Source organism: Elephantulus edwardii, unplaced genomic scaffold, assembly GCF_000299155.1.
Source record: "Elephantulus edwardii isolate Elephantulus edwardi_28Jun2011 unplaced genomic scaffold, EleEdw1.0 scaffold00028, whole genome shotgun sequence".
Classification (NCBI taxonomy): Eukaryota; Metazoa; Chordata; class Mammalia; order Macroscelidea; family Macroscelididae; genus Elephantulus; species Elephantulus edwardii.
Genome location: NW_006399778.1, coordinates 12,508,788 through 12,535,636, shown reverse-complemented (window position 1 = coordinate 12,535,636; position 26,849 = coordinate 12,508,788). Strand labels below are relative to the sequence as shown.

The 26,849-nt window shown below is 44.5% G+C and overlaps 1 protein-coding gene across 1 annotated transcript; it reads left to right on the top strand.

Moving 5' to 3' along the window:
• Nucleotides 1–3,281: 3,281 nt before the first annotated feature.
• On the top strand, nucleotides 3,282–10,970 carry PLA2G5 (phospholipase A2, group V). Its single transcript, XM_006883679.1, has 3 exons — nucleotides 3,282–3,409; nucleotides 9,962–10,068; nucleotides 10,846–10,970. Exons 1-3 carry the CDS (start codon nucleotides 3,306–3,308, stop codon nucleotides 10,968–10,970), a joined length of 336 nt encoding a protein of 111 aa, XP_006883741.1. The 5' UTR covers nucleotides 3,282–3,305.
• The last annotated feature ends 15,879 nt before the right edge of the window (nucleotides 10,971–26,849 follow it).

Here is a 26,849-nt window from a genome sequence, read left to right as displayed (position 1 = left end):
TAACATGAAATGAGGGTGCAGTGAGGGGTATAGTAAAAACACAGTGAGGGACACAGTGAGGGGTACAGTGAGGGCACAGTGAGGGGTACAGTTAAGGTGAAATGAAGGTGCAGTGAGGAGCACAGTGAGGCTGCAGTGAGGGGCACAGTGAGGAATACAATGAGGGTGAAATGAGGCTGCAATGAGGGTGCAATGAGAACACAGTAAGGGACAGAGTGAGGGGGTACAGTGAGGGCACAGTGAGGGACAGAGTGAGGAGGTACAGTGAGGGCACAGTGAGGGGGTACAGTGAGGGGTACAGTGAGGGCACAGTGAGGGGTACAGTGAGGGGCACAGTAAGGGCACATTGAGGGGTACAGTGAGGGCAGAGTGAGGGGTACAGTGAGGGCAGAGTGAGGGGTACAGTGAGGGTGCATTGAGAGTCAAGGTGAGTGGAACAGTGAAGGGCATTGTGAGGGGACAGTGAGAGGCTGAGTGAGCGGTACAATGATGGATGCTGTGAGGGTATAGAGAAAGGAGTAGCAATGAGGGACCAAAGGTGGAGTCCAGTGAGGAGCAGAGTGGGGGTACAGTGAAGGATGAAGTGAGAGGAACAGTGAGGGGTACAGTATGGGCACAGTGAAGGGTGTGGAGAAGGGTACTGTGAGAGGAGTAGTGAAGGCTGCATGAGAATGAAATGAAGGAACGGGGCGGGGATCATAGAGGAGCAGGCGAGTGTGGTCATGGTGAGGGGTGTTGTGAGGGTACAGTGAGGGGCAAAGCGAAAGGTTCAGTGAGCAGTAACAAGCACGATAGCACCCTCTATGGAATGAACTAAGCCAGTCATCACAACAATGGACTCACCCACACCAGCGGTCATGGGGACGGACTGGGGCCTGGCCACGTTACACATAAAGTCACCTTAAGTCAGAGCCAGCTAGACAGCCAGAAGCCACAGATGCAGACACTCCTTTCCTTCTCCCCTCCCGCCTCTGCTCCCGCTGTGTGTCAGTCCTGGGTTCTTTGTCATTGCTGGGTTCCTGCCTCTACTAAAGGCCCATCTGGCTTATGCACATTTCTGTCCTTCCACTTGGATGACCAAATCTGCTTTGATGGGTTTTCTTAATTCCCCTGGCTATGTTTTGCCATTTTCTCTGAGAGTCAAGTAGTTCTGAGCATTTGCAGGTCAGATGCCCTGCTGATAGGAAAGTTCTGTCTTGCCCCTTTGAAGATGGAGATCCCCACAGACACTTTGATAATGTTCTGGTCTTTTGGCACCTGGATTGGTGTCCAGCAGAATGACTTGGGTTCCGGTGGGAAGTCAGGACTGGAGTACAAAGGAGTTCTAGGAGGAGAGTAACAGGGATGTGTTTTCTTTTCTAGGACCCCAGAGATGAAGGCCCTTCTCCTGCTGGCTTGTTTCCTGACTTGTAAGTGCTGCCCTGTGATCTCTAAATTTATGACTTTCCACCTAGCACGGGTAACAAGGTAATGGAAATGAGATCAATTTCTGAAGTAGCAGAGACTTGAGTTTGAATCTTCCTTCTACTTATTAACTATATAGATGTCAGCAAAAACCTTCTCCTCTCTAAACCTCAGTATCTCGGTCTGTTATATGGGGAAATAACATGGAATTGGTGATATTGGGGCAGAATTTCACGAGACAGCGTATTCCGGCTGTGTCCGTGGAAGGTAAGTGGTTTGAACATGTAGGAGCTAGATTTATTTATTTATTTATTTTTACTTTGATGTAGGATAAAATGCCATTTAAGAAAATAACAAATGAACCAAGACTTCTAAATCCACTGCTCAGGCTTGTCTAGGCCTCCTACACACCCTACTGCTGCCACATGCCAGCTGGGAAATAATTATACAACATTGGGGAGCAGATCCCTGCAGTCCATGAGCACAGCCCCTCGACAGGCTGTCCTCTCTGCTGTGCTGCCAGGTCCCTGGAGACTCTCTGGTCATGAAATGATAGGAACCAGGAGATACCCGCCCCACCATGGATAAAAGAAGGGGCTGGCACACCCCATGCTCCACACACAGCAACCTCACCTAGAGGCTAGTGCAGAGATCGGGTGGTGGACTCTGTAACCTGACTGCCTGGTGGGAATGCCAGCTCTACCACATCCTATTTAAGTAAACTTGAACAAGTGACTCAGCTTCTCTTTGTAAAATGGGGATGGTATATTAGTAGCGGGAACTCTGGTGGCTTAATGGTAAGGAGTTGCACTGCCAGTGCAAAGGTACATGGTTTGAATCCTCTGACTGTTCCACAGATAAAAAATGAGCAGTCTCTCCTCCTGTGTGATTAACTCTGTCTGAAAATCTGCTGGAGGGTCAGCTTGAGTCAGTTCCAACTTGATGATATGAAATAACAAACAGTAGAGGAAGGAGAAGGGAGAGGAGGAGGAGGAGAGGAAGTATAGGGAAAGGGGGGGAAGGAGGGGGGAGGGGAGGAGGAAGGGAAGGAAAGGGGGAGGGGGAGAGAAGAGAGAAGGGGAGGGGGAGGACAGGAAAGGAGAGGGGAGAGAGAAGGAAGGAGGGGAGGGAGGGAGGAGGAGGAGGGGGTAGAGAGGGAAGGTAGAGGGAGAAGAAGAGTTTGCCCTCAAGGATCTTCAGAGGCAGTCATGATTTCTTGAGATTGCTTATTTTCCACAGTCTCACTGTGAAACCCTGGACAAGGCAACTTTCTTTGCCAAACCTCAGTTTCTCAATGTAAAAAATGAAGAAGTTGTGGTGATCTTTCCCTTCTGCCTTAAGTTTCTATGACTATGGATTTTGGGGAAGGAGGGGAGGGATGTATCATCAGCAGAGAAAGAAAGTGGAGAACACTGGCTTCCTGCTTCCTACAGGCAGCCTGCTGACAAATTTAAGATTTTCTGACCATTGACTGTACGGCTTGTGCTGTGATAACATTTACATGTGTTGTTTTTGAGTAGCAACCTCATGACAACTCCAAGAGGTAGAAAGTTTTAGATCTCATTTTTCAGATGAAGTAGCTGAGGTTTTGAGAGATTAAGAAATTTATTTAACATCATATAGTGAATTATCAGTAGAGTTAGGATTTGACCTCAAGTCTGTTCATTTTACATGTCTCAATCCTTAACCACTTCTCTGCACTTCTACCCTTTGCCCTTCCTACCTCGTTCATCTGGGTACCTCCAAGGTTCAGAGCAGGAGAAAGGGCAGGAGCATGCTGGGAAAGGATGTCTAAAAAAAAGAATAAAAAGTATGTCTAGAGGAGTCTGCACTTCACCTGAGGACACGGCTATCTTTCAGGTGTGCACACTGTGCCAGGAGGCTGGTTAGATCTGAAGGCGATGATTGAGAAGGTGACTGGAAAGAATGCCTTGGTGAACTATGGCTTCTATGGCTGCTATTGTGGCTGGGGTGGCCGAGGGACCCCCAAGGATGCCACTGACTGGTGAGTTGATGTCATCATTATTCCATGTGCTCCAGTTTCTAGTACCTACATTCTCTTGTTTAATTTCATGTAAATTCTGCAAGATATATGGAAGCCCATTTTCTAGGTGAGAAAATGGGGAATCTCAGAGGCATTATCTGGCTTGTTCCAGAACACACATCAAGTAAATCCCAAAATAATCCTTAACTCTCAATGTCCTAAGCGTGTCAGTTACCTATTGACACATAACAAAATACTCCCAAACACAGTAGTAAAACCATAGGAATCATTTTTTAGTCTTCCATCTAAATGGCATTTGGTGGAGTGGTTTGTCTCTGCTCTGCATGCCTTCCACTGGGCAACTCAGCTGAGGACTGACAATCTACTCACAAGACAGCTTTTGCATATGGTGGGTAAGCTCAGTAGAGCCTGTGAGCTGAAGGACTTAATTATTCTCACTTAGACCTCCCCAAAGTTGTTTGGATTTCCTCACAGCGTTTTGAGGTTCCAAACATGAGTTTACCAAGACCATAAGACAAAAAAAGTAAGATTTTTTTTTTTATGGACGTCACATAACAACAACAACAACAACAACTAGTATCTGAAACAGGAGACCTGGTGGCCAACAGGTAAGAGTCGTGCTCCCAACTCAAAAGTAGATGGTTCCAATGGAAAGATAGTCTCCTGTGTGATTTATAGCCTCTGAAAACCTTCTGTAGGTTCAGCCATGAGTCAATTCCGAATTGACAGCACTTGATAATGAGTTTCTGAAGCAGCAGTCAAGAAATCAAATGACATATTGCACTGGACATATCTGATGCCAAGAACCCATTTACAATATTTAAGAACAAGGGTGCTACTTAAAGATTAAGATGTCCCAAGTTGTATATTTTTTTTAAAAAAATTGCTTTAGGTGCATGTGAAAATTGGACAATAAACAAGGAAGCACGAAGAAAAATGTGACTTTAATTTGTGATGCTAGTGAAAAATATTGAATATGCCATACACTGGCAAAGAAAAAAAGAGACTCATCGTGGCAGTATAATCAGAGTGTTTCTTAGAAGCAAGGAGGGGAAATTTTGTCTCACATAGTTTGGGCAAGTTACCAGGAGGGGCCAGTCTTTGAAGAAGGATATAGTTTTCAGGAAAATAGAAGGTCAGTGAAAATGAGGAAGACCTTCAACAAGATGGGTTGACAAATTGTCTGCAACAGTGAGCACAGCAGAGATTGTGAGGACGGCACAAACTGGAGCAAAGTCTTGTTCATTTGTGCATAGGGTCCCTGTGCATGGGAGACAACTTGATGGTAGCTAACAACACTCTCAGAAGTCCAGTGTCCTGACACCTGTTGTATTCCTGATCGAGATGGGCTCAGAGACTTAGCACAGAGACACAGGACATTAGGACATAGCTTCTACCTCTTGAAGAGGGAGTTCTAGAAGAAATATGAGATAGAAGATATTATTCCTTAGAAAACACAAGCAGTTGAGTTAGCAATTCTTTCTGCATATCAAATAAAAGAATTCACTAGATGGAAATCTATAATTAAGTAGATGGCAGATGGAAAGAGCCATATTTCTGGAGTGGGAGTATATGAATCAGGCAGAGGAGGGAAGTAGAGATGGAGATATTAGCACGAATTCAAGTTTAACTTAATGCAGATACAGATGGTTACATATAGAAATATTTATAGATCTGTTTATATATACAAGGTCATATAAACATGTATATTTCTATACTATCAGGTGAGAAGGCCTAAAAGAAATGATGCTCCAATATCAGCAAGCAAACCTAGTGCCTAGATCCAGTTAATATTACTCTCCAATAACAAGAAACAAGGCTGTTACAGAAATGGCTGACGTTAAGACCAGATTTAGGAATGCTACAAAGTGAGCATGGAAGATCTTGAAATGCCAGAAAGAAAAGGAAATGCCAAACCCAAACAAAAACAACCCTAAAAACCCGGCGGGGTATGTCGAAGAAAGACAAGAGCCAAAAGAAAGAACTCGAACTGGCTAAAGCTGCAACAGTTTAAGCAGAAAAAGAAAGCACTGTTACAGTAGAATACAAAATATCAAAGAACAATTCCTGAATACACATTCACATAAATAACTGGAACCAAACCATTTTCTGACACATTGATTCTGAGTCATGATGATTCTGCGTGGTTTTTTGTTTTTGTTTTGTTGCCTCCCCCCCCCCGCCACCTCCACCTAATCTTTATGGAAGCAATTGCCAGGACTTTCCTATATTGGGAGCTCCTGGATTGGGTTAGAACTTTAAACCTTTATGTCAGTATCTGATCAGAAACTGCTTCCATTGCTGAGGACTTGTTGATACAAATAATTATGAGAAGAATTAATGAATAGGGAGGGGTAGGTCAGTAGTATTCCATGTAGAAGAATTCCAAAAGGTTATATAGATAATCTCTCTATAAGGAGATGGAGTGTCCCTCCCCATTGTTTAAGTGTAGGTTGTGTATACACTTCCTTCAAAAGTGTAAAGTATACAGTATGGGGTCAGTAAAAAAGAGCAGTGGAGAAAATGGACAAATACTTCCTTGGCCAGGTGGTCAAGTCACCACCAATGGTCCTAAATCATATTCATACCTTGCGCCATTTTTTATGATGAACATAGGACCTACCATTGTGTTCTTCCTTCCAACAACCTGTATGTAACCCTTGTGTTATCAGGGAAAGCTCAGGTAATTTACAATGGTAAGTCATTCTACAGAAACACCTGATCAACATTCTTCAAAGCTGTCAAGGCCCTTAAAACCAAAGAAAGCCTAAGAAATTGCTGCCGTCAAGAAGAGTCTAAAGAAACACGACAACTGAATGTAACGCAGTATCCTGAATGGCACCCTGGAACAGAGAAAAGATGTTTGATAAAAGCCAAGGAAATATAAATAAATGTGGGCTTCAGTTCATCATAATGCATCAATACTAATTCATTCATTGTAGTAAATATATTATTTATCACATTGACATAGGAGGCTAATCATTGGAGAAACAGAGTGTGGAGTATATGAGTACTCCATACCATCATTTAAAGTTTTCCATAACCAAAAAGGGAAGAAAAAGCCACTTGCCACACCTCACATAATGCTTATTTTTTTGCTCACATGTGATTCACGTGATGATTCAGGGACCCAGGCGCATTCTACTTTGTGGTTCCACTGCCCCTTATGGCCTGAGTCCTCTGCTAGATCATTTCCAACCAGCTAAAAGATGGAGCAAGAAAGCTGTAGATAGTGTAGGAGACATGTATGGGCAAGTCTGGCCATGGTGTCCACCATTTCCTCCCATATTCCAATGGCCAGAACCTAGTCATAGAACCATACCCACCAGCAAATTGTTGTTTCTAAGTATCATCAACTATGACTCATTACTATGCTAAGAATAATAGATCTGAAATTTACCCTATCCTGTGTCATCCTCATGACCTCTGCCATACTTGAGCTCATTGATAAATTACCCATGTTGATCTATCTCGTTGAGGGTCCATCCCTCTTTAATTGACACTCTACCTTTCCTAATATGGTGTCTGTTTCTAAGAACTGTCCCACCTGACCACATGCCCAAAGTATATAAAACAAAGTTTCACCATCCTTGTCTATAAGAAGCAACCTGGTTGCAATTCTTCCAAGACAGTTTTCTTTTTTTCCCATCCAAGGTAGATTCAAAACTCTTCATCAATACTACACTTCAAAGACATCACTTTTTCTTTGGTCTTCTTTGTTCATTGTCTAACTTTCAGATGTATAAGAAGCAATTGAAAATACCATGGCTCCATTTTTAAACTATTGTTTTAACTACTTAAACTATTTTTAAAAGTTTGCTAACAACCTTGCTCTTTAGCACTTTGTAGAGAGGTCTTGGTAGAAGATTTTCCCAATGCAACACATCTTTTGATTTCTTGACTGCAACTTCCGTGGGTGTTAATTGTGGATTAAAGCAAAAAACGTCGTTGACAACTTCAATCTTTTCTTTACCTATCATGATGTTGCCTGTTGGTCTAGTGTTGAGGATTTTATTTTCTTGAGGCTGAGATGTAGTCCATAATGAAGACTGTCGTTTTTCCCTCTTCAGTAAAGAGTTACAATTCTTCTTCACTTTTTGAAAGCAAGATTGTGTTGAAAGCAAGATTGCATGGCACTGATGGAACACCAATTGAAACATAACAAGCTGAAGCTGTCCTGAATGTACTCCCAAACCTATGTCAAGAAATTTGGAAGACTGCTATCTAGTCAAACAACCAACTGGAAGAAATCTCTAGTTGTTTTCATTCCAAGACAAAGGCAATTTAACAGAATGTTAAAATTAGCAAATAATAGCCTTAGTGTTGCATATAAGTAAAATGTTGCTGAAGATTATAACACAATGGTAGGGGCAGTAAATCAGCAGGGAATTCAAGCTGGATTCAGAAAAGGTCATAGAAAGAAGGATATCGTTGCTTATGTTGGATGGATTTTGGCTGAAAGCAGAGAATACCAGAAATCTGTTTACTTATGTTTTATTCACTGTGCAAAGACATGGGACTGTGTGGGTCACAACAAATTATGGCTAACACTGAGAATAGGAGTTCCACACTTAAGTGTGCTCATATGAAACCTATACATGCATCAAGAAGCAATTGTGTGAATAGAACATGGGAACACTGCATGGTTTAAAATCAGGAAAAGTGTGCATCAGGGCTTTATCCTTTCTCCATATTCATTCAGTCTGTATGCTGAGCAAAGTATTTCAGAGGCTGGACTGTTGTTGTTATGTACTATCAAGTCACTTGTGACACATAACTCTGTCCTGTCCTGAGCCAAACTTACTGTCTCTTACCCTAGTTACCTTGTCAGTTCATCTCCTCTGGGGTCTTCCTCTCCTATGCTGTCCCTCCACCTTTCCAAGCAAGATGTCCTTCTCCAAGGGCTGGTTCTTCTTGGCCATGCGCACAAATTATGTGAGACAGAGCTTCAAAATTCTTACCTCCAAGGAATGGCTTGGTTTCATCCTCTTTAAGATGGATCTGTTTGTTCTTTTGGCAGTCCATGGTATGTTCAAGACGCTTCTCGACACCACAACTCAAAGGCATCGATTCTTCCTTATCATCCTTTGTCATTGTCCAGCTGATGCATAGTAAGGAATCACAAAGACCACAGCTTGGATCAGGGGCACCTTAATCTTTAGACTAATGTCATTGGCCTTTAGCACTTTGGAGAGGTCCCTGACAGCAGATTTTCCCAAAGCAATTCATCTTTTGATTTCCTGACTGTTGGTCATGAGTGTTGATTGTGGAACCGAGCAAGCTGAAATTGTTAAAATCTCAAACTCTTCTCTGTCTACCACGATGCTGCCAATTGTACAGTGGTGAGAATCTTTATATTCCTGATGGTGAGTTTCAATCTGTATTAAGGACTATAATCCTTGACCTTCTGTAGCAAATGCCTCAGGTCTTCCTCAGTTTCAGCAAGCAGGTAAATGTGGCATCAAGATTTTAGAGGAAGACTCATCATCAACCTGTGCTATGCAGATGGCACAACCTTGCTTACAAAAAACGAAGAGAACTTCAAGCACTGACCTGCAGGAGAGGTTGGGAAATGTAGCCTAGCTGTGAGTCCAGAAGGAGAAGGTGAATCAGTATCCTACAGCCATAGTAAAAAAATAGGAAAGCATCCAGCTTGACTGTTAGATTCTTTCTCTGCCAGAGGTGGCATCTGTTGAAGTGACTTGGTTGAATTTTCATCTCCTATTAGAGATATGCAGAACAGATTATCCGGGAGGCTGGGCTCTATAAGGAGAAATGTGGGGTCAATGCAGCCTCCAATATGGATTGAGACTCAATGTCAAGAAGACAAAGATTCTCACCACTGGACCAATTGGCAGCATCAGGATGGATGGTGAAGAGATTGAGATTGTTCACAGCTTTAGTTTGCTTGGCTCAACAGTCAACACTCTTGGCACCAGTAGCCAGGAAATTATAAGGTGCATTGCCATGGGAAAGTCTGCTGTTAGGGACCTCTCAAAAGTACTGAAGAGCAATGGTGTCTCTCTGGAGACTAAGGTGCATCTGATACAGGCCATGGTCTTCACAATCACTTGTTATGCATCAGAGAGTTGGACAATGACCAAGGAGGATAGAAGGAGAATTGATGCCTTTGAGCTGTGGTGCTGGAGAAGAGAATTGAGAGTACCATGGTCTGCTAGGAAAACAAACAGATTTGTCCTCGAAAGGGTTAAACTGGGTGGCTCCTTGAGGCAAGGATTCTGAAGCTCCGTCTAACATACTTTGGACATTTGTGAGGAGAGACAGGTCCTTGGAGAGAGACATCATGCTTGGGAGGGTGGAGGGACGGCGCAGGAGGGGAAGGCCCTCTATGAGATGGATTGATTCAGTGACTGGGATAATCGGGATGGAAGTGTCGGAGACAGTGCGATTGGCACAGGACAGAGCAGAGTTTAGGGCTGTTGTACATAGGGTCGCAGGCCACTCGACATAACAACAACAACAACAACATTACAGAAAAGGGATTCCAGAGGATGCCCCTATGATCCAGGACTAAGCCTCTTGCATCAACAGGTGTTGTTGGGTGCATGACCACTGCTATGGCCGGCTGGAGGAGAAAAGCTGCAACATCAGGACCCAGTCTTACCAGTATAGAATTGCACGAGGCATGGTCGCCTGTGGTAAGATGGGGATTCCCATTCAGTGCTTGGGAAGAGTCTACTCTCATCTGGCTTTGAGTTCAACTGTCCCTGGAGCCTATATTCTGAGGCAAGGTGGTGGACAGGGCTGAGGTTCGAGGGGCAGGGAGGGTTGCTACAGCAGAACACGACCTCCCAGGCCAGGGCTCAGGAGTCATTTCACTCTGAGCATTCACTAGCAGCACCTTCATTTGATTGACTCTTCCTGAACACCCTAGGAGAGGTTTAACATTCCTAATCCACAGTTATTGTTGTGCTGTTGTTTGCCCTAGAGTTGGACCTGGCCTATAGCTCCAGTGGGTTTTCAGAGGCTGTAAATAACACGGGAGGATTGCTTGTCCTTATTCAGCAGAGCAGCTGGTGAAAATGAAAGCTCAGAGACTTGCCAGTGTCTGCAGCTAGAGCTTGGGCTCACGTTCTAATCTGAGTTCAAAGCTGAGGCTGGGGATGTTACTTCCTCCCTGAGACGTGAAGTTCCTCCAGGTCAAGAGGCTGTCTCCACCATCAGGCAAAGTGCCCTCAATGGTAGGACATGTGTGTCCGCCATCAGACATGAAAGCAGCTGTGCCTCTTCCATCAGATTACACAGTTCCCCAGATCTTCCTCCTCAGACTGAGGGCTTTGTTGGATGGAGGCAGAAGCAGATCAGGGAGCCTAACTGATGAGAAGCCAGTGCTCACACTAAAGCCAGCCTGGTTGTCAGTACCGGTAGATTCTCTCTCTTCCTGCCTCATTCTGTATTTTGTGTCTCATTTGCAGAACATGGGTCCTTCTGCCAGATGCAACTCTGTGCTTGTGACCGGAAGCTTGTCTACTGCCTGAGGAGAAACCTATGGAGCTATAACCCCAGCTACCGATACTTCCCCAACGTCTTCTGCTTCTAGAAACCCTCAGTGAGCTGCTCCTAGGCTGGCACCTTTGGTCCTTCTCCCATGACAGAGAGCTCACCAACTCTGCTGTTCCTCAGTGAGCCTCTGAGGTCTCAGGTCTCATTCTTCCTGGATGATCCACTCGGCTTGGAAGAGCCCCAGGGCTACACTTCACTCTCCAGAGAATTACATGAGAGAGACTCCTGTCATAGGACTCAAGTCAGTCCTGTGTGAGGTCAGGGTCTCTGGGCCCACATCTCCACGTGACCCATTTGGGTAAAGGACGCTCCCCTGAACTCCAGGTCAGCGTGTCTCTCATCGCCCTGCATAGCAGTGCATCTTGTCCAGGACAACGACTGCCTTGGGATGCATGTGCTTCCCTGTTTCTATAGCTGGATGATCTCCTCCCCATCCCAGTGGATGTTTACTCAAGGAGAAGCAAAATTGACTCCCTAAATCTGCCATGCAGATATTAAATAAAATCCATTCTCAAGCCTAATAAAAATCACACAGTCACTCTCCTCTGCTGTGGGAGGCTGCCTGGGCCTCCTCTTCTCCATTAGTGCATGAAATTGAAAGTTAACTGCGTTCCCTCTGAGAGAGAAAGAGTAGTTTAATCAATAGAAGGTTTTTCTTCTCTTGGTTCATCTCCTTAAGCCTTAGGGTGGGAGTTCTTCTCAAGATGGGCCTGGGGCTCCGTCTTCCTCATGAGAATGGGGTATAGGGATTGGCAGTTATGCAGTGTAGACTAGGCTGGAAGGGCCATATGAAAACCTCAGCTTTGGCTTTCTCCAGCTGTGTAATGTTAGTCATATTACTAAACCCCTCTGAGCTTTGATTTCTTTGAACATAAGCTGAGTATCTTAGATAAATAAGTATCTAAGTGTGCTTTAATCTTAAATCCCACACATAAGCTACACAGGGGATACTGAAATTTTAGAATTTCATAAAGCAGTTTTTTTAAAAAAATTAGGATTCAAGCTATGGGATTTATTTGACCAAGAAAGGACATTTTTAAAAATCCAACTCATCTATCAATTTACAAAAGAAAGGGCATTCTAAAGCCAAGAATGCTGGAAGAAAGGATGTGTTTCAGCACAAAGGAGAGCCCTTTCCAAGAAAGGACCTCTGGCTGCCTGAGACTCACCCCCTCCCCTGACCAATAACCACATGATAAATGGGATCTATTTTTAAAAACCTTGAATGTTGAAATTCCAAAATAAAGCTTCATTTTAAATTACACTGAATGTAATAGTTTTTAAAGAAAAGTTTGCTACTAGCTCCGTGTCTATATTTGGCAATAGAACACAGACTGAGGCCCAAATGCCCAATTTGTTCATAGAATTATTTCAATCAAACCAATCCTCAACTCTGATTACAAATGATTATGTGGAAAGATATTGGGACTTGGGACCTGTTAATGTTATTTCTTTTTACTTGTGATATTGTGCATCGTCCCAAAAGGACTTCCCACCCCAGGTCTTGCCCTCTTTTATCTTTAGTATCTGGTGGCAGGCAGGGTGATGCCTTGCTGGTAGGGACATGGGATAATTCTCATGAGACAATTCAGATCCAAGCCTCAGTAGTCAGATAGACTTTTTTTTTTTTGTACGTGATTTTGTGATATTATAAAGCAACAACACAGATTGACACGAATTTGAGTGTGGAAACAGCTGACACCTGAATTCTGGAAAGGACCATAAGGAACCTTCATGTAGCTACAAGGAAAAAGAGGCCCAGAGACGTTAGAAGACTTTCTTACAGTCACGGAGCATGCTAGGAAGAAGTTGGACTAGATCTCAGGCCCTGACTTCAAAGCCTGGGCTCCTACCACTATCCCACTATCTTTAGCACCAGCCTACAAAGGGAGACTTGGAACTCTGAGGTGTCACCTGCACTGATGGTTTTTAGGAGGATTTCCTGGAGTCCTCTAATTCCTCTCTGCTCTAATTGCTACTTGAAATACTGAAGGCCATTCCTGGATGAGAGGCCTGGCAAAATTCAGGTCGCTGTACTCAGTGGAGAGGACCCCAATGCCATCCTCCAGGCTTCTGCCTGCACCTGTCCTCAGTGACATAAAGAACACAGAGAAAATGATGTTTTGTGCTGTTGAATTGGAATGCACGCATAGCTGACCTTTCAATGGGGTTTCAGAAGCTGTAAATTGCACAAGAGAAAATTTCTCCCGTGGAGCAGCTGGTGGGTTCGAACCAACTTCCTTTGGGTTGACAGTGCAACACTTTTCCACTAAGTCATCAGAGCTCCTGGGGAAATGAAAAGTGCTAAACTATGACAAGAGGTTTCTCCTCTACTGTTCTACATAGCTATCACTTGACTGGCATAAGGACGGGACAGCTGTCCCCTTAAAGAGTAATACTGAAGTGTGCAGATGAGACTTTCATGTGAAGTAGTCCGATAACATATCAGATACATTGAAACTCAATAGACAGATTGTCTCAGAAACACAGATCATTTACTGATGCCTGCGCTAGGATTCAGATACAAATTAAATCCTCTTCAACATGTATGTCCTGGAGAAACTGAAAACAGGTTTCTCCTTGGAGGCAAGGATTTTTAAATTCTGTTTCATATACTTTGGACATGTTGCCAGGAGGGACGAGTCCTTGGAGAAGAACATCATGCTTGGAAGAGCAGAGGGTCAGCACAGAAGAGGAAGACCCTCGATAAGATGGACTGACCCAGTGACTGTGGTAATGAGGGCAGGTGTATCAGAAGCAGTAACATCAGCTCAGGACAGGACAGGCTTCAGAGGTTCATAGTTGAGTCATAGTTACTTGACGGCACATAACAACAACAACATGTGTGATGTAATCTCAGCCAAGGCGCATATGGGTATAAGGATTAGCTCATAGCTATTGTTGTTGTTGTTGTTGTTGTTGTTGTTATGTGCCGTTGAGTCGTTTGCGACCCTATGTACAACAGCCTTAAAACCCTGATCTATCCTGTGCCAATCGCATTGCCTCTGACACACTCATCCCTATTACCCCAGTCACTGAATCAATCCACCTTATAGAGGGTCTTCCCTTCCTGTGCTGTCCCTCCACCCTCCCAAGCATGATGTCCCTCTCCAAGGACCTGCCCCTTCTTACAACATGTCCAAAGTATGTCAGATGAAGCCCCAGAATCCTTGCCTCCAAGGAGTAGCCTGGTTTAACCCTCTCCAGGATGAATCTGCTTGTTTTCTTGGCAGTCCATGGTACATTCAATACTCTTCTCCAGCACCACAGCTCAAAGGCATCAATTCTCCTTCTGTCCTCCCTAGTCATTGTCCAACTCTCTGATGCATAGCAAGTGATTGCAAAGACCATGGTCTGTATCAGGCGCACCTTAGTCTCCAGAGAGACACCGTTGCTCTTGAGTACTTTAGAGAGGTCCCTAACAGCAGATTTTCCCATCACAATATATTTTTGATTTCCTGGCTGCTGGTGCCAAGAGTGTTGACCGTGGAGCCAAGCAAACTGATACCCAACCAAAAAAGTTGTTAGCTGTCCTTGAGTTGGCTCCAACTCATAGACTTATTTCTCAGAACAAATGATTACCCAGTCCTGCACTGTCTTTATGATAATTGATATGCTTTGGTCCAGGGTGTTCCTTATTTTCACTAACCCTCTACTTTTCCAAGTGTGGTGTTCATTTCTACTGAGTGACCTTCCCTGATAAGTGCCCCAAATAAAAGAACTGAAGTCTTACTCTCCTTGTTTCTAGGGAGTGGAGAGATCTGGTTGCATTTCTTCTACTAAGCCTGATTTGTTTATTCTCCTCAAAGTTAAATAGTCTTTGCCAGCATCACTATTTGAATGTATTAGTTTCTCTGCCAAGGCTGAAAAGAAGGCAAGGTTACAGAGCACTAGTTGAGATAAGAATGAGAGGGGCAAGAGCTGTTGTGTGTTAAGTCCCTCCTCTATGGGAAGCCAAATTTTACATTAAATATTTGTAATAAACAGGATACTACTTCAGATTTGAGGGAGGCTGATATCAGCTGGAATGAATCCTAAAGCACTAAGGCAATCCTTAAGTGTTTACAGGATTTTTGCATTGCTTTGCTTCACCTGTATTGGATTCTCTTTGTGTTTTACTTCCTGGCAATTTTCAATAAAAGACAGGAAAGCTGGAATCGGCAGGCAGTTCTCTTCAGTGGTTCGAGAACCGTTTGCCTCCTGCTTTACCTCTGTTTATCTCCTACATTCCTGGTGTTCTGTCTCATTATTGATACTTATAAAAATACTTTGCCCCTGGTCTGCAACACTCCTCTGCTAGTATCTTTATAGACATTATGAACTTCTGCTTTGAGTGGAACCTGAAGCTCAGGATAATGAAGTATTTAGCCTGAGGCCACATGGTAATAAGGAAGATGGGGTGGGGAATCAAACTAGCTTGATTTCAAAACTATGTTCTTAGACTGTAAAATAGAGGATATTATTAATTATATGAAAAAAAAAAACCCCAAACTTAGATCCTGTGCCAGACCTTGTGTTAGCCACTGGGGAGAAATGCATTTTATTTTGTCCAGGTGCTGGAAAAGTCTTGAATATACCATGGACTGCCAAGAAAACAAATAAGTCTATCTTGGTGAAACTGAGTTTCTTCTTGGAGGCTAGGATTTTGAAGCTCTGTCTCTCGTACTTTGAGCACATGGCCAGAAGGTACAGGTCCTTGAAGGAGGACATCATGCTCAGAAGGGTGGAGGGACAGCACAGGAGAGGAAGACCCTGGGTGACATGGATTGATACAGTAACTGGGGCAATGGGGGTAGGTATGTCAGAATTAGTGAGACTGGCTCCGGACAGGGCAGGGTTTAGAGCTGCTGTACATAGGGTCACAGGCAACTTGACGCCACATAACAGCATTAACAGATGCAGTAGATTTGGATTATGTTACCCTTTGTGAGGATGCAGAAGGACCAACCAGGCAATGTTTAGATTTGTTCTGTTATGCATTGGGTTGCTATGGGATGGAACCGACTCCACAGCACCTAACAACAATAGCAGCTAAGCTGGAATTGCATTACCCACAATCCCTTTCTCTGCCCAATTCTGGATTAGTCAAAAGAGAAATTTTAGATGTGGAAGTGAGGAAGCAGCCATATTCTTTTTACCTTGAAAGGTCAGAACAGAATGCAGGATACTTTTCATCTCGGGTCTATCAGCTGGGGTCTGGTGGTGACTCATTAGTGCTGGTCTGAACCAGGGCCAGCTGGGTGCTTAGCTCTGTGGATAAAGGAGCCTTCTTTTCCTGCAAGACCCTCCAGTTGAAGTTTGGGGTTGTAAGTGGTGAGACTGGTATGAGCTTTAGACCATCCTTGAAGATTCCAATTTGCCCTTGATCTCCTCCTGCCTAACCCTCTTCCCATTTAGACAATCTGCCCTGCTAACTTCACATTGTAGCACAAGACACAGAAAAACAAACAAACAAACAAACAAACAAAATAGCCTCCCATAGAGTGTTAAGCAGCTCCTGTACAAAGTCATGTCTCTGTTATGAATGAACTGTTGTGTATAACTGGAGTTGTTGTAGGTTGCTCTGTCAACCAAAAAGACACTCAACTCCAGTGGTTTGAAGTCGCGAATACCTCTGCCCTGTACAAGCTGACTCGTCTTCTTCCATTGTGATTTGCAGCCTCGGAAACCTGATAGAGGGCCTCAGGGGGTCAGAACTGACTTGACGGTGGCGCATGTTGTATAGAAAGCAGTTCTGCTTCTCAGCCTGACCTTCCTCCAAGTGGTCACAGACTGGAAGACCTCATGGCGTACTTCTCCTCTGACACACATGGGGTCCCTGTGAGTCAGAATCAACTCAACAGCATCTCACATGAATTAAAAATGCATTTCTCTATAACCAGTTGGCTGATTAAAAAAAAATCTGTGCCTGTTGTAGAAATAGTTCTACATGATACAATATGCTGATACTTCCTGAAATGTTTATCTGCTACATTGCAACTCGTGGGGTAGCCCTGCTCTCTCTCAGGGCCTGACACAGAGAAGATGTGTGTGCCATGGAGTCACAACTGACTCGTAGCTGACCTTCCACTGGGTTTTCAGAGGCTGTAAGTCACACAGGAGGGATCTGATGGCCTAGTGGTAAGAAACTGTGCTGCAACCCTGAAGGCACACAGTTTGGTCCACCAGCAGATCTGCAGGAGAAGGATGGGCAATCTCCTGCCTCTGAAAATCCACCCAGATGGTTAGCTATGTATTGGTTCTAACTCGATGGTACACAACAACAATGCACAGGAGGAGATTGTCCATCTTTCTTCTGTGCAGCAGCTGGTAGATTCGAACCACCTGCCTCTGGGCTGACAGCACGACTCCCTACCTACTAGACCACCAGAGCTCCCTTGGCACAGAGTTAGCACCCTGCAAATATCCAGTGAGTTCATTCTTGTGTGCATTTCTGCCCCACTTCCCTCCACAGTCCTGCCTTAGAGCATAAACTCCCAGGGATTACATCAGAAGTGCAAATGTAATTAGCTTCCACATCAGCACTTAAGTAAATCGCTAAAAGGGAATATGACTCAGCTAGAGAGAAAGAAAAAAAAAATTTCACCTAAAGACACACAAAGCAGCCATGTAATCTCCTCAGGGGAGAAGTTATTATTGTCTTTGTTAGTTATGTGTGATTACAAGAGCTGCATATGGGTGCCAAGTCAACAAAGGGTGGACTGTGCTGATTAAGTTAATCTCACCTGAAAAGCCACTTCTTAGATTCCCATCCCTGCAGAGTTGAGAGTCAGTGTGAGTCTTAGAGCTTTTGCATGTGATTTGGAAGCAGATTTGACTCTGAAGTCACATTATTTTTATGATCAGACACTTGGAGCAGGGCTTGCGGCTCTGTTGAAGCTAATGCATGTGTCCCTTACCTGCTAGCTCACCATGGCAGCGTGGGGAAGTGGCTGGACCTCCTTCATCGTCTTTTCTTTCCAGACCAGGTGTCTGCTTAGTTCTATGATGAAAGGCACCAGCTTCTCCTGGAAGACACCCCATCACTGAAGTTAGAAGCTTTGGATTATGTTACTTTTTGTGAAGATGGAGATGGACCAGGCAATGTATTGTTTTGTTCTGTTATGTCTTTGGCTTGAAGATTATGAAGAACTAAAAGAAGTCTATTTTCACAGGCCCCTATTCTTTCCCTGTTCCCCATTCCAGACTGTCCATCCTGCTGACTTCAGGCTACAACACCAGCACAAGAAGAAATAGCCTTGCCCTCTGGACAACTGCACTGACTCCTACAATGACATAAAGCTGCATCCCTATAGTAAAGCTCTTATTTCACCTATAGACAGAAATAGACACTCATCTATACTACATCCTTCTCAAGTCAAACCTGGGCACAACAGGCATGTTTGGCACATATCAGGTGCTCAAGTAATGTTTGTTGAATGACTGAGTGATGGAAGAAACAAATGAATGAATGAGGTACAGTCCTCAAGGGGAAGAAGCTCGTGGAACAATAGAGGACCAGAGAGACTTGAGGAGCTTGATGGACAGTGTAGCTGTTGTGGGATTTCAGCAATGCTGCTGAGGCAGCGTGGGCAATGCTGGGTTCATTGCTTAGCCATTCAGTCTCTGATTGCCCCTTGTCTGACTGTCATATGTGAGCTAATGGAGCACCAGTGGACTGCTGTGCTGGGTTTCTAGGTGCTGCGTGGTTGACTGAGAGCCCTGAAGTGGGGCAGGGAGACACGAGCATTCTATTAGGTCCCGCTGTGGAGCATGTCCTGGTGCCTACATGATAAGGAAGTTGTGTTGCCAACTTAAAAGCAGGTGGTTCAGACCCACCAGTTGCTCTTCAGGAGAAAGGTGAGCATTTGCATTCCAATACAGTTTACAGTCTCTTAAAAACCCACTAGCAAGTCAGATCCTATTCAATAGCACACAACAACAACAGAAACGTCAAGAACAAAATTCCCAGGTCCTAGTCCTAACTTCTGGAAGTGTAACCAGAGTGCTCCTTAGAGGCAAGGATGGCGACATTTCTTCTCACTTTACCTTCGACAAGTTATCAGAAGGGACCTGTCCTTGGAGAGAAATATCATGCTGGGAAAAGACAGAGAAAGGGAGGAAGACCCTCAACAAAAATGACTGGCACAGTGACTCCCACAATGGACTTGAGCACGACAGAGATCATGTGAACGGTGGAGGAGAGGGTGTGTTTTAGATCTGTTGTTCACAGGGTCGCTACGAGTCATAGTCGACTCAGGGCACCTAACAATCCTGACTTTGCAAATGAGATATATGGTTGTGAGCTTCCTGGACCTCAGTGTTTTTCATCTTTGTATGAATTTTAAACAAGTGAGTCCCAGTCCACTGGTGGGTCATGAAATCAGTTTAAAGGTCTGCATCATGTGCATTCGTACATGTGCAGGTATCCACGTGCATGCAGTGTGTGTAATGTATCATGAGAAATAATAATTTTATTTCAGCAAATTTGATTTTCATTTTCACTGTGTACACACAGGCTGTGTTCAGATGTACATTTTATTACACTCTGTGGGTTGCCATCCAAAGGGTTTGTGGTGGCTTCATTTTCATGACTTCTCAGGGCCCTTCTAGCTCTGAAGTTGTAGGCATCTGAGTGCTTCCTACCCCGTAGACTGAGTGGCCCCTTCACTCCCTTCTCCGACATGTTAAATCAGAACTAGCCTTCAGGCCTATGATGCCCTTGGTCCCTAGCTACGCCCAGCACAGGAACTGGGTAGAAGCATAAGTATTTTGACCTCTTATTAGGAATCAGAGATCAAAGTTTAAAGAATGGGGAAGTAACATTATCTGGGCTTTGGAATCAGAACAGAACTCCTACCTTGGTGCCCTAGAACTCTTGCCACATGACCTTATCTTTATAATTCCAACTTTCTAAGCCTCTATTTCCTCTACTGTAAAATGGGCTAACAACAGTTGAGTTGTTAGGTGTACAGGTGGTCCTGACTTGTGACATGCTCGAGTTAAGTGACCCATACTTTCTGTCTTTTGTAATATATATGACATACAGTATGGTAGTGTGGATCCAAGTAAGTTGAACTCATTGACAACTTTAATCTTTTCTCTAGCATGGTGTTTCCTGTGGGAATTCTTGTTTTCATTGACATTGAAATGCAATGCGTATTGAAGGCTGCATTCTTTGGTGTTCTTCAACAACTGCTTCAAGTCTTCCTTACTTTCAGCAAGCAATGTTGTATTATCTGCATAATGCAGGTTATTTGAGTCATCCTCTGATTTTGATGCCACATTATTCTTTATAGATTCCAGCTTCTCAAATAATTTGCTCAACCTATAGAATGTATAGGACACATACTGCTCTGGGAAAGTTTGAAATTAGGGACTTCTCCAAATTATTGAGGAGCAACAACGTCAGTTTGAGGACTAACGTGCATCTGATTCAGGCCATGGTCTTTCTGTTCACTTGCTACACATCTGAGAGCTGGACGATGAAGAAGAATGACAGAAGAACAATTGGCGCCTTTGAGCTGTGGTCTTGGAGAAGGGCACTGAACATCCCATAGAAATTTAGATGGCCAAAAGAACAAATATGTCTTGGAGAAAGTGCTGCCAGAGTGCTCCTTGGAGGCAAAGATGATGAAGCTTTGATTCACATACTTCAAGCATGTTGCGAGGAGACGCTATTCCTTGGAGGAAGGACATCATGCTTGGAAGGATAGAAAGTCGGCAGAAGAGAGAAAGACCCTCAACCAGGTGGACTGACACAGTGACTGCAGCAATGGACTTGAGTGTGTCAGAGATTGTGAGGATGACACAGGATAGCACGTGGTTCAGATTTACTTTTTATAGTGTCGCTATGGCTCGTACTCGTCTCAACGGCATTTCATAACAACAACAACAACAACATGAAAGCATGTAATATAGTGAGTGATGTTGTCCTCAGATGTTCACTCACAGATGTTTATATACTGTCTTACTAACCATCTAAGACAAAGATTGAGTTTCTAAAGATGGTGATAATAAGATAATAACAATGAAGACTTTTTAAAAAGGGGAAAGAAAAAGAAGTATTTGACTTATGACAGAATTGACTTAGGATGCAGTTACTGAAATTTGAACCTTGTTGGTGGGCTTATGCATACCAAGCACTGACTGACTATGTAATGACCATCATAGTGTTGATTGTTGTTGTTGTTGTGTACCACACACAGCAGGCACTCAATAAATGAATTTCATGGGAGATAAGAACCAAACCCAGACCCAAGAGTAAAGCCATACACAAACCCTAGTGGACAAGGCAGGCCTCAGGGACAATTGCGGCTCCTCTTGTCTTCCCAAGTTTCCCTCTGAAGCACTTACCACAGTGGATGCGCTGGTGTGATCCTGTAGTTGTAGTGGTTCCTTTTGGGGAGCCCTGGAGGGAGCCCACATGAGGGGATAGCAGCTGTCATGGGTGAAGCAGCACCTGTGAGGAGACCCAAACTGGGCCCAGGGCAAAAAGACCGTGTGACAGGTCCCAAAGGCGATGCATTCTCAAACCTCCAGCCTCGGTCTGTGCTATTCTCTGTCCTTGTCCCCATACTGCAGGAGTCCCAGACTCCATCCACCCAGGCCCAGCCCAGTTACTCCATTATGATGTCTTTCCAAGTGTCCCCAGCAGAGGGCCCCATTCCCTCTCCTGGGCTCCCACATAACCCTGATCTTGCGTCCACTCTGGCTGACTGTTGTTAGCAGAGTAGAGTCCATTCTCTGTGTAACTAACTCAGTGTGGAACAAATACTTGACACTCAACTGCTGACCTAGAGATTGTTGGTTCAAACCTACCAGTGGAGTCACAGAAAATGTTGTTGTGTGTCCTTCCTTCATTTAGAACCTATTCATAGTGGACCCTCCAGCGGGTTTTCAGAGGCAGTTAATAGCAGGGAAGGAAACTGCCTGTCCTTCTCCAGTAGAGCAGCTGGAGTATTTGAACCACGTGCCTTCCGTATTGCAGTGCAGCTTCTTACCAACAGGCTACCAGAGCATTCTTCACAGAAAACAGGCCTAGCAATTTGTTTCTGTTAATGGTGTCTCCAAGGCCCTGGTGACCGTTACATTTTGGATTGCTAAGCAGCGGCCAGTGGTTTAAATCTAAGGGTGGTTCCGTGGGCGAAAGACTGGCATTCTCGTTCCATAAAGATGGACAGCTCAGAAATCAAATGGAGGGTCACCGTAAGTCAGAATCGACTTGGGAGCTGTGGCCTTGGCTTTTTGTTTTGTTTTAGCAACAACAGCAATGGTGGGAAAAGCACTGGTGGCCTAGTGGCAAGAAGATGTATTGCTATCATGAAGGTATCTGGTTCAAATCCACCAGATGCTCTGTGGGAGAAGGATGGGCAATCTCCTCCCGTGCAATTAACTGCCTCTGAAAACCCACCAGCAAGTCAGCTAATGGTTGGTTCTGACTTGACAGCACACAACAACAACTAACAATAATAACTGATTTAAAGACAAAGGTGCACCTGATCTAAGTCATGCTTTTTTCATATTCTTATGCATCTGAATGCTGGAGAATGAACAAGGATGACAGAAAATGAATCGGTGCCTTAGAGTTGTAGAGTTAGAGAAGAGTTCTGAATACCCCAGGGACTGCCAAAAGAACATGTCTGTTTTGGAGGAAGGGCAACCAGAGTGGCCTTAGATTCAAGAATGGCAAAACTTCATCTCACAAACCTTGGGCATGTTGTTAGGAAGACTAGTCATTGGAAAAAGACATCATTCTGGGAAAGGTGGAGGGTCAAAGAAAGAGAGCAAGACCCCAACAAGATGAACTGACACACTGACTGTACCGCTGGGCTACAGCCTGCCAGAGGTGGTGAAGGTAGTACAGGCTAAGGAAAGGTTCAGATCTGTTTTTCATATGATCATTCTGAATTGTGTTGTTGTTGTTAAGTGCCGTCGAGTCATAGATGACTCATAGTGACTCTCTGAACGAAAGTCTTGAACACGAAAATCTTCTAACTTTTCTCTAAGTTCATAGAATTTCTGGAGGCAAGCTATTTTGGAAGTGGATACCACTCCTGCAACAATCCTAACAGGTAAACATAAGTGTACAGATATTCCTTAATAGGAACTATGCTACACATTCATGGACTAGTCTGTAAATCCAAGCCTTGTAACATAAGCAAAATAAGAAAGACAGGGGTCAGGGAATCTATGTTAATAAGGAGGAACTACTATGAAAATGTGAGTGAGGACAGTTGTACAACTGGAAACACGTAATCAATGTCACTGAATTGTACTTACAAAAATTGTTAAATTCGTGGATGTTCTGCTTTGTATAGTCTTTTTTTTAATTGGTTTGCTTACAAAGTTTGTATACATTGTGTTTCACACTATTCTTCATTCACATTGTGTTTCATTCAACAATTCTCATGCATTGTACTATATAAACTTAATCACCACTGGCCCTTGTCCATCACTACCTTGTCTCTTCACTCACATCCTTCCCAAATCCTTCCCCCCGCCTCCACCCACCAGCTGTGCAACCCTGTGGTTTCACCCTTACCCATCCTCACCCGTCCACTCCTACCCCTCCCATCCTTGGGTTCCCACACATATTTTACTAGTTATCCTTCTATTTTTGCAGTCAGACAATTCTACGAAGCAGTTCCATTCTGTAACACATGATGTCACTGTGAGTTCACTCTGGGACTCACTGCTTATTTATTCCATCAGAACATCCACTGGCCACCTACTCATGTCAGACCCGAGCTAGTCACTGGGGACACAGACACTAATCAGCCCATATGGGTCTTTCCGCAAGAATTCAGTCTGGTAAAGGAGACAGACTAGTGATAGACAAAAACTCGACCATGTATCAGATGGGACAGCCCAAGTCTGAGTGGAAAGGTGGTGACTAGCATTGTGGGCAGCTTTCTCAGCCAATCCCCTCCTCTTGGGCCCTATTAGGGTCTGTTACAGACCACTCTATACCATCTCCACCAAGCCAAACAAAGCAAGCACTACCTAGACATGTGGGGTGGCTGCACACACTCTGGGTACCATACCCCAGCATAGGGGGAATTTAGGACTCTCATCCAGTGCCATGACCACATAGGAGCAGAAGGGGTTCTAGATGACTCAGGCTCACCCTTTAAGGTGACCATAGACACTCCAAAGTATATACAGCCTCTTTATCCTTATACTGATTGTTCCTCTGAAATGATCAGGGGAACATTTCCTGGCCTGGCAAGGCACTGGGGAGAAGGTACATACAATGCATCTCATACAAAGAAAAGTCACATCTGAAAGTCAGCTCTTCATCAGTCCCCAACAGTTGTGTCTGAGCATTGGAAAACAACTCATTTGTCAAATCTGAGAATCCTTAACTTGGAGACTGAAAATTGCTTGGCTGTCAGATCTGGAAGTCTTTGAGTCATCAATTTTAAAAGTGCTGACTTAGTCAATCGGGTATGTTGCATAATTGGTTTCCTATAAACACAAGGAGCCTGCTACAGACGCCAGGATTACTCAGGTTGTAAACTGGCAACCTGCTATTATCTCCCCCGAGTATCTCTTGACCCAGAGACAACTGTGCTATCACAGTGAGCATTTGATCCACGTTCTGGTGAGTTTTGGTTTGTGCAGACTTCCCCTTTTTTGTAGAACAACAAGGGCATCACATTTCATACCTACCAAAGTATTTTTAAATCTGGAATAGAATTCAAGTCTCGTAGTGCTCCATTTAACTGGATGAGAAACAGAGAGATATGTCTTGGTTATGCTCAAACTTGAGTTAGTAGTGGAGCCAGGATGTGAACCAGGGTCTCAGACTCTAATGCTGAGGCAATGCTGCTTGCCCGAGAAGGAACCTTGAGCAGATTTACAGAGCTCCTCTTGGCCTGCGAGGTCCTGCAGGGAAGGACTGGCCTTTATGTGCCTCAGAAATGTCAGATACAGTCCTAAGTGTGATTCACATTGTGCCACTGAATCCACACAGCAATTCTCTGAGGTTAATGAGAAACATCCTCTTCTGTTTGTTTGAAGAAATGGAGGCACAGAAGGCTTAGGAGCTCACTCCACAGTCAAGTGTCAACCCCCAAACTAAATCCACTTGTGCTGAATCGATTCTGATTTCCAGCAGGCCTTCAGTGGGTTTCTGAGGCTACAGACTTTTAAAGGAGGAGATTGCCCATCTCTCCCACCTCAGACCGCCTACTGGATCCCAACTGCCCACCTTTCAGTTAGCAGCTCAACACACAACTCGCTCAGACACTGGGAATCCTTACAGAGCCACAGAGCCCACCTTCTTCACAGAGACAAGGTGGGGTTCCTTTATGGGGCAACTTCTCCCTCAAGTAGGTTCCTAGAGCAGAAGGAATTCAGACAAGAGCTCAGGCTGGACTTCAGCCAATCTGCTGCTGCCCTGGGAGAAGAGAGTGGTGGCCTCCACAGAACGTCCCTGGGCTCCCAAGCCATAGTAACGGCCACAGGTAAGGAAGCTGACTGGAAACAATTTCCCTGTGACTTGCTGGCTCCCAAAAGTTGCCCTGGTGAGGATGAGGCCTGCCAGAGAGGAAGTAAACATCAATAAAATGATGCTGGTGATGTTGACAATATTCGCAAACACAACCACCACATTTCAGGTCAGTATCCACATGCCAGGGAATGTGCCTTCCAGATGAATGTCATTAGTCCCACCCACCACCCTGTGAAGGCAGTGTTGTAATACCTGTTTTGTAACTTAAGAAACTGAGGCTCAGATACATTCAAGGGCTTATGCCTAGGGTCCCAGAGCTAGGAGTTAGGAGACTCCAGGCCTGGGGACCCGGGAGTCCAAGCACTCCGCTGCTGGGTGAGGCTAACTTCTCTGGCAACCTTGGCCAAGTGCATCAGAAACTGTCAGAACTTACTAAAAATGCAGGTGTCTGGGTCTGAGCCCAGACCTGAAGAATTAAGATGCCCCAGGTGTGGAGCCCAAGAAACTACATTTGAAACAAGTTCCCCCAGGTGGTTCATGTTTATGGCAAAACTGAAGAATCCCTGACTCGGGGAGTGTGTCACTAGGGGTGGTGCAGGTGGCATCAGGATCTGTGGTTTAACATGGCTTGACTTACTCTTGCCAGGTTGCTGGCACTTTGCACTAACTAAATTACCTTGGGCTATGCATCTAACATATCAGAATTTGTTTTCCCACTTACAAAATGCACCAATAATGTCCACCTTTCTGAGCCTTCATGATGAGGTATAAGTAAATGCAAAGTTCTAGCACAGTACAGGGAGGCTGGTGAAGTGCAAGTTCTTTCATCCCTCTCAAGTAGTGAGAGGTTAAATTTTCATATTCTCAGACCTGGGGTGTATGAGAGGAAGGGAGGAGTACTTATCACAAGTCATAACGTGGTACTGTCCAGCTTCAGTTTCATTTCAAGGTTGGATTTCTGTGGAGATTAGGAAGCCCTGGTGGCATAGTGGAAAGGAGTTACACTGTCAGCCCAAAGGCATATGGTTCGAATCCACCAGCTGCTTCATGGGAGAAAAATGGGCAGTCTCCTTCTGTGTGATTTACTGCCTCTGAAACCCCATTGGAGGGTCAACTATGGTTAGGTTCCAGAATGGGGCCTATTTTGTTGTTATGTGCCGTCGAGTCGCCTGCGACTCATAGCGACCCTATGTACAACAGCCCTAAACTCCGCTCTGTCCTGTGCCAATCGCACTGTCTCTGACACTCCCATCCCAATTATCCCAGTCACTGAATCAATCCACCTCATAGAGGGCCTTCCTCTCCTGCGCTGTCCCTCCACCCTCCCAAGCATGATGTCCCTCTCCAAGGACCGGTCTCTCCTTACAACGTGTCCAAAGTATGTTAGACGGAGCCTCAGAATCCTTGCCTCCAAGGAGCCACCCGGTTTAACCCTTTCGAGGATAAATCTGTTTGTTTTCCTAGCAGTCCATGGTATTC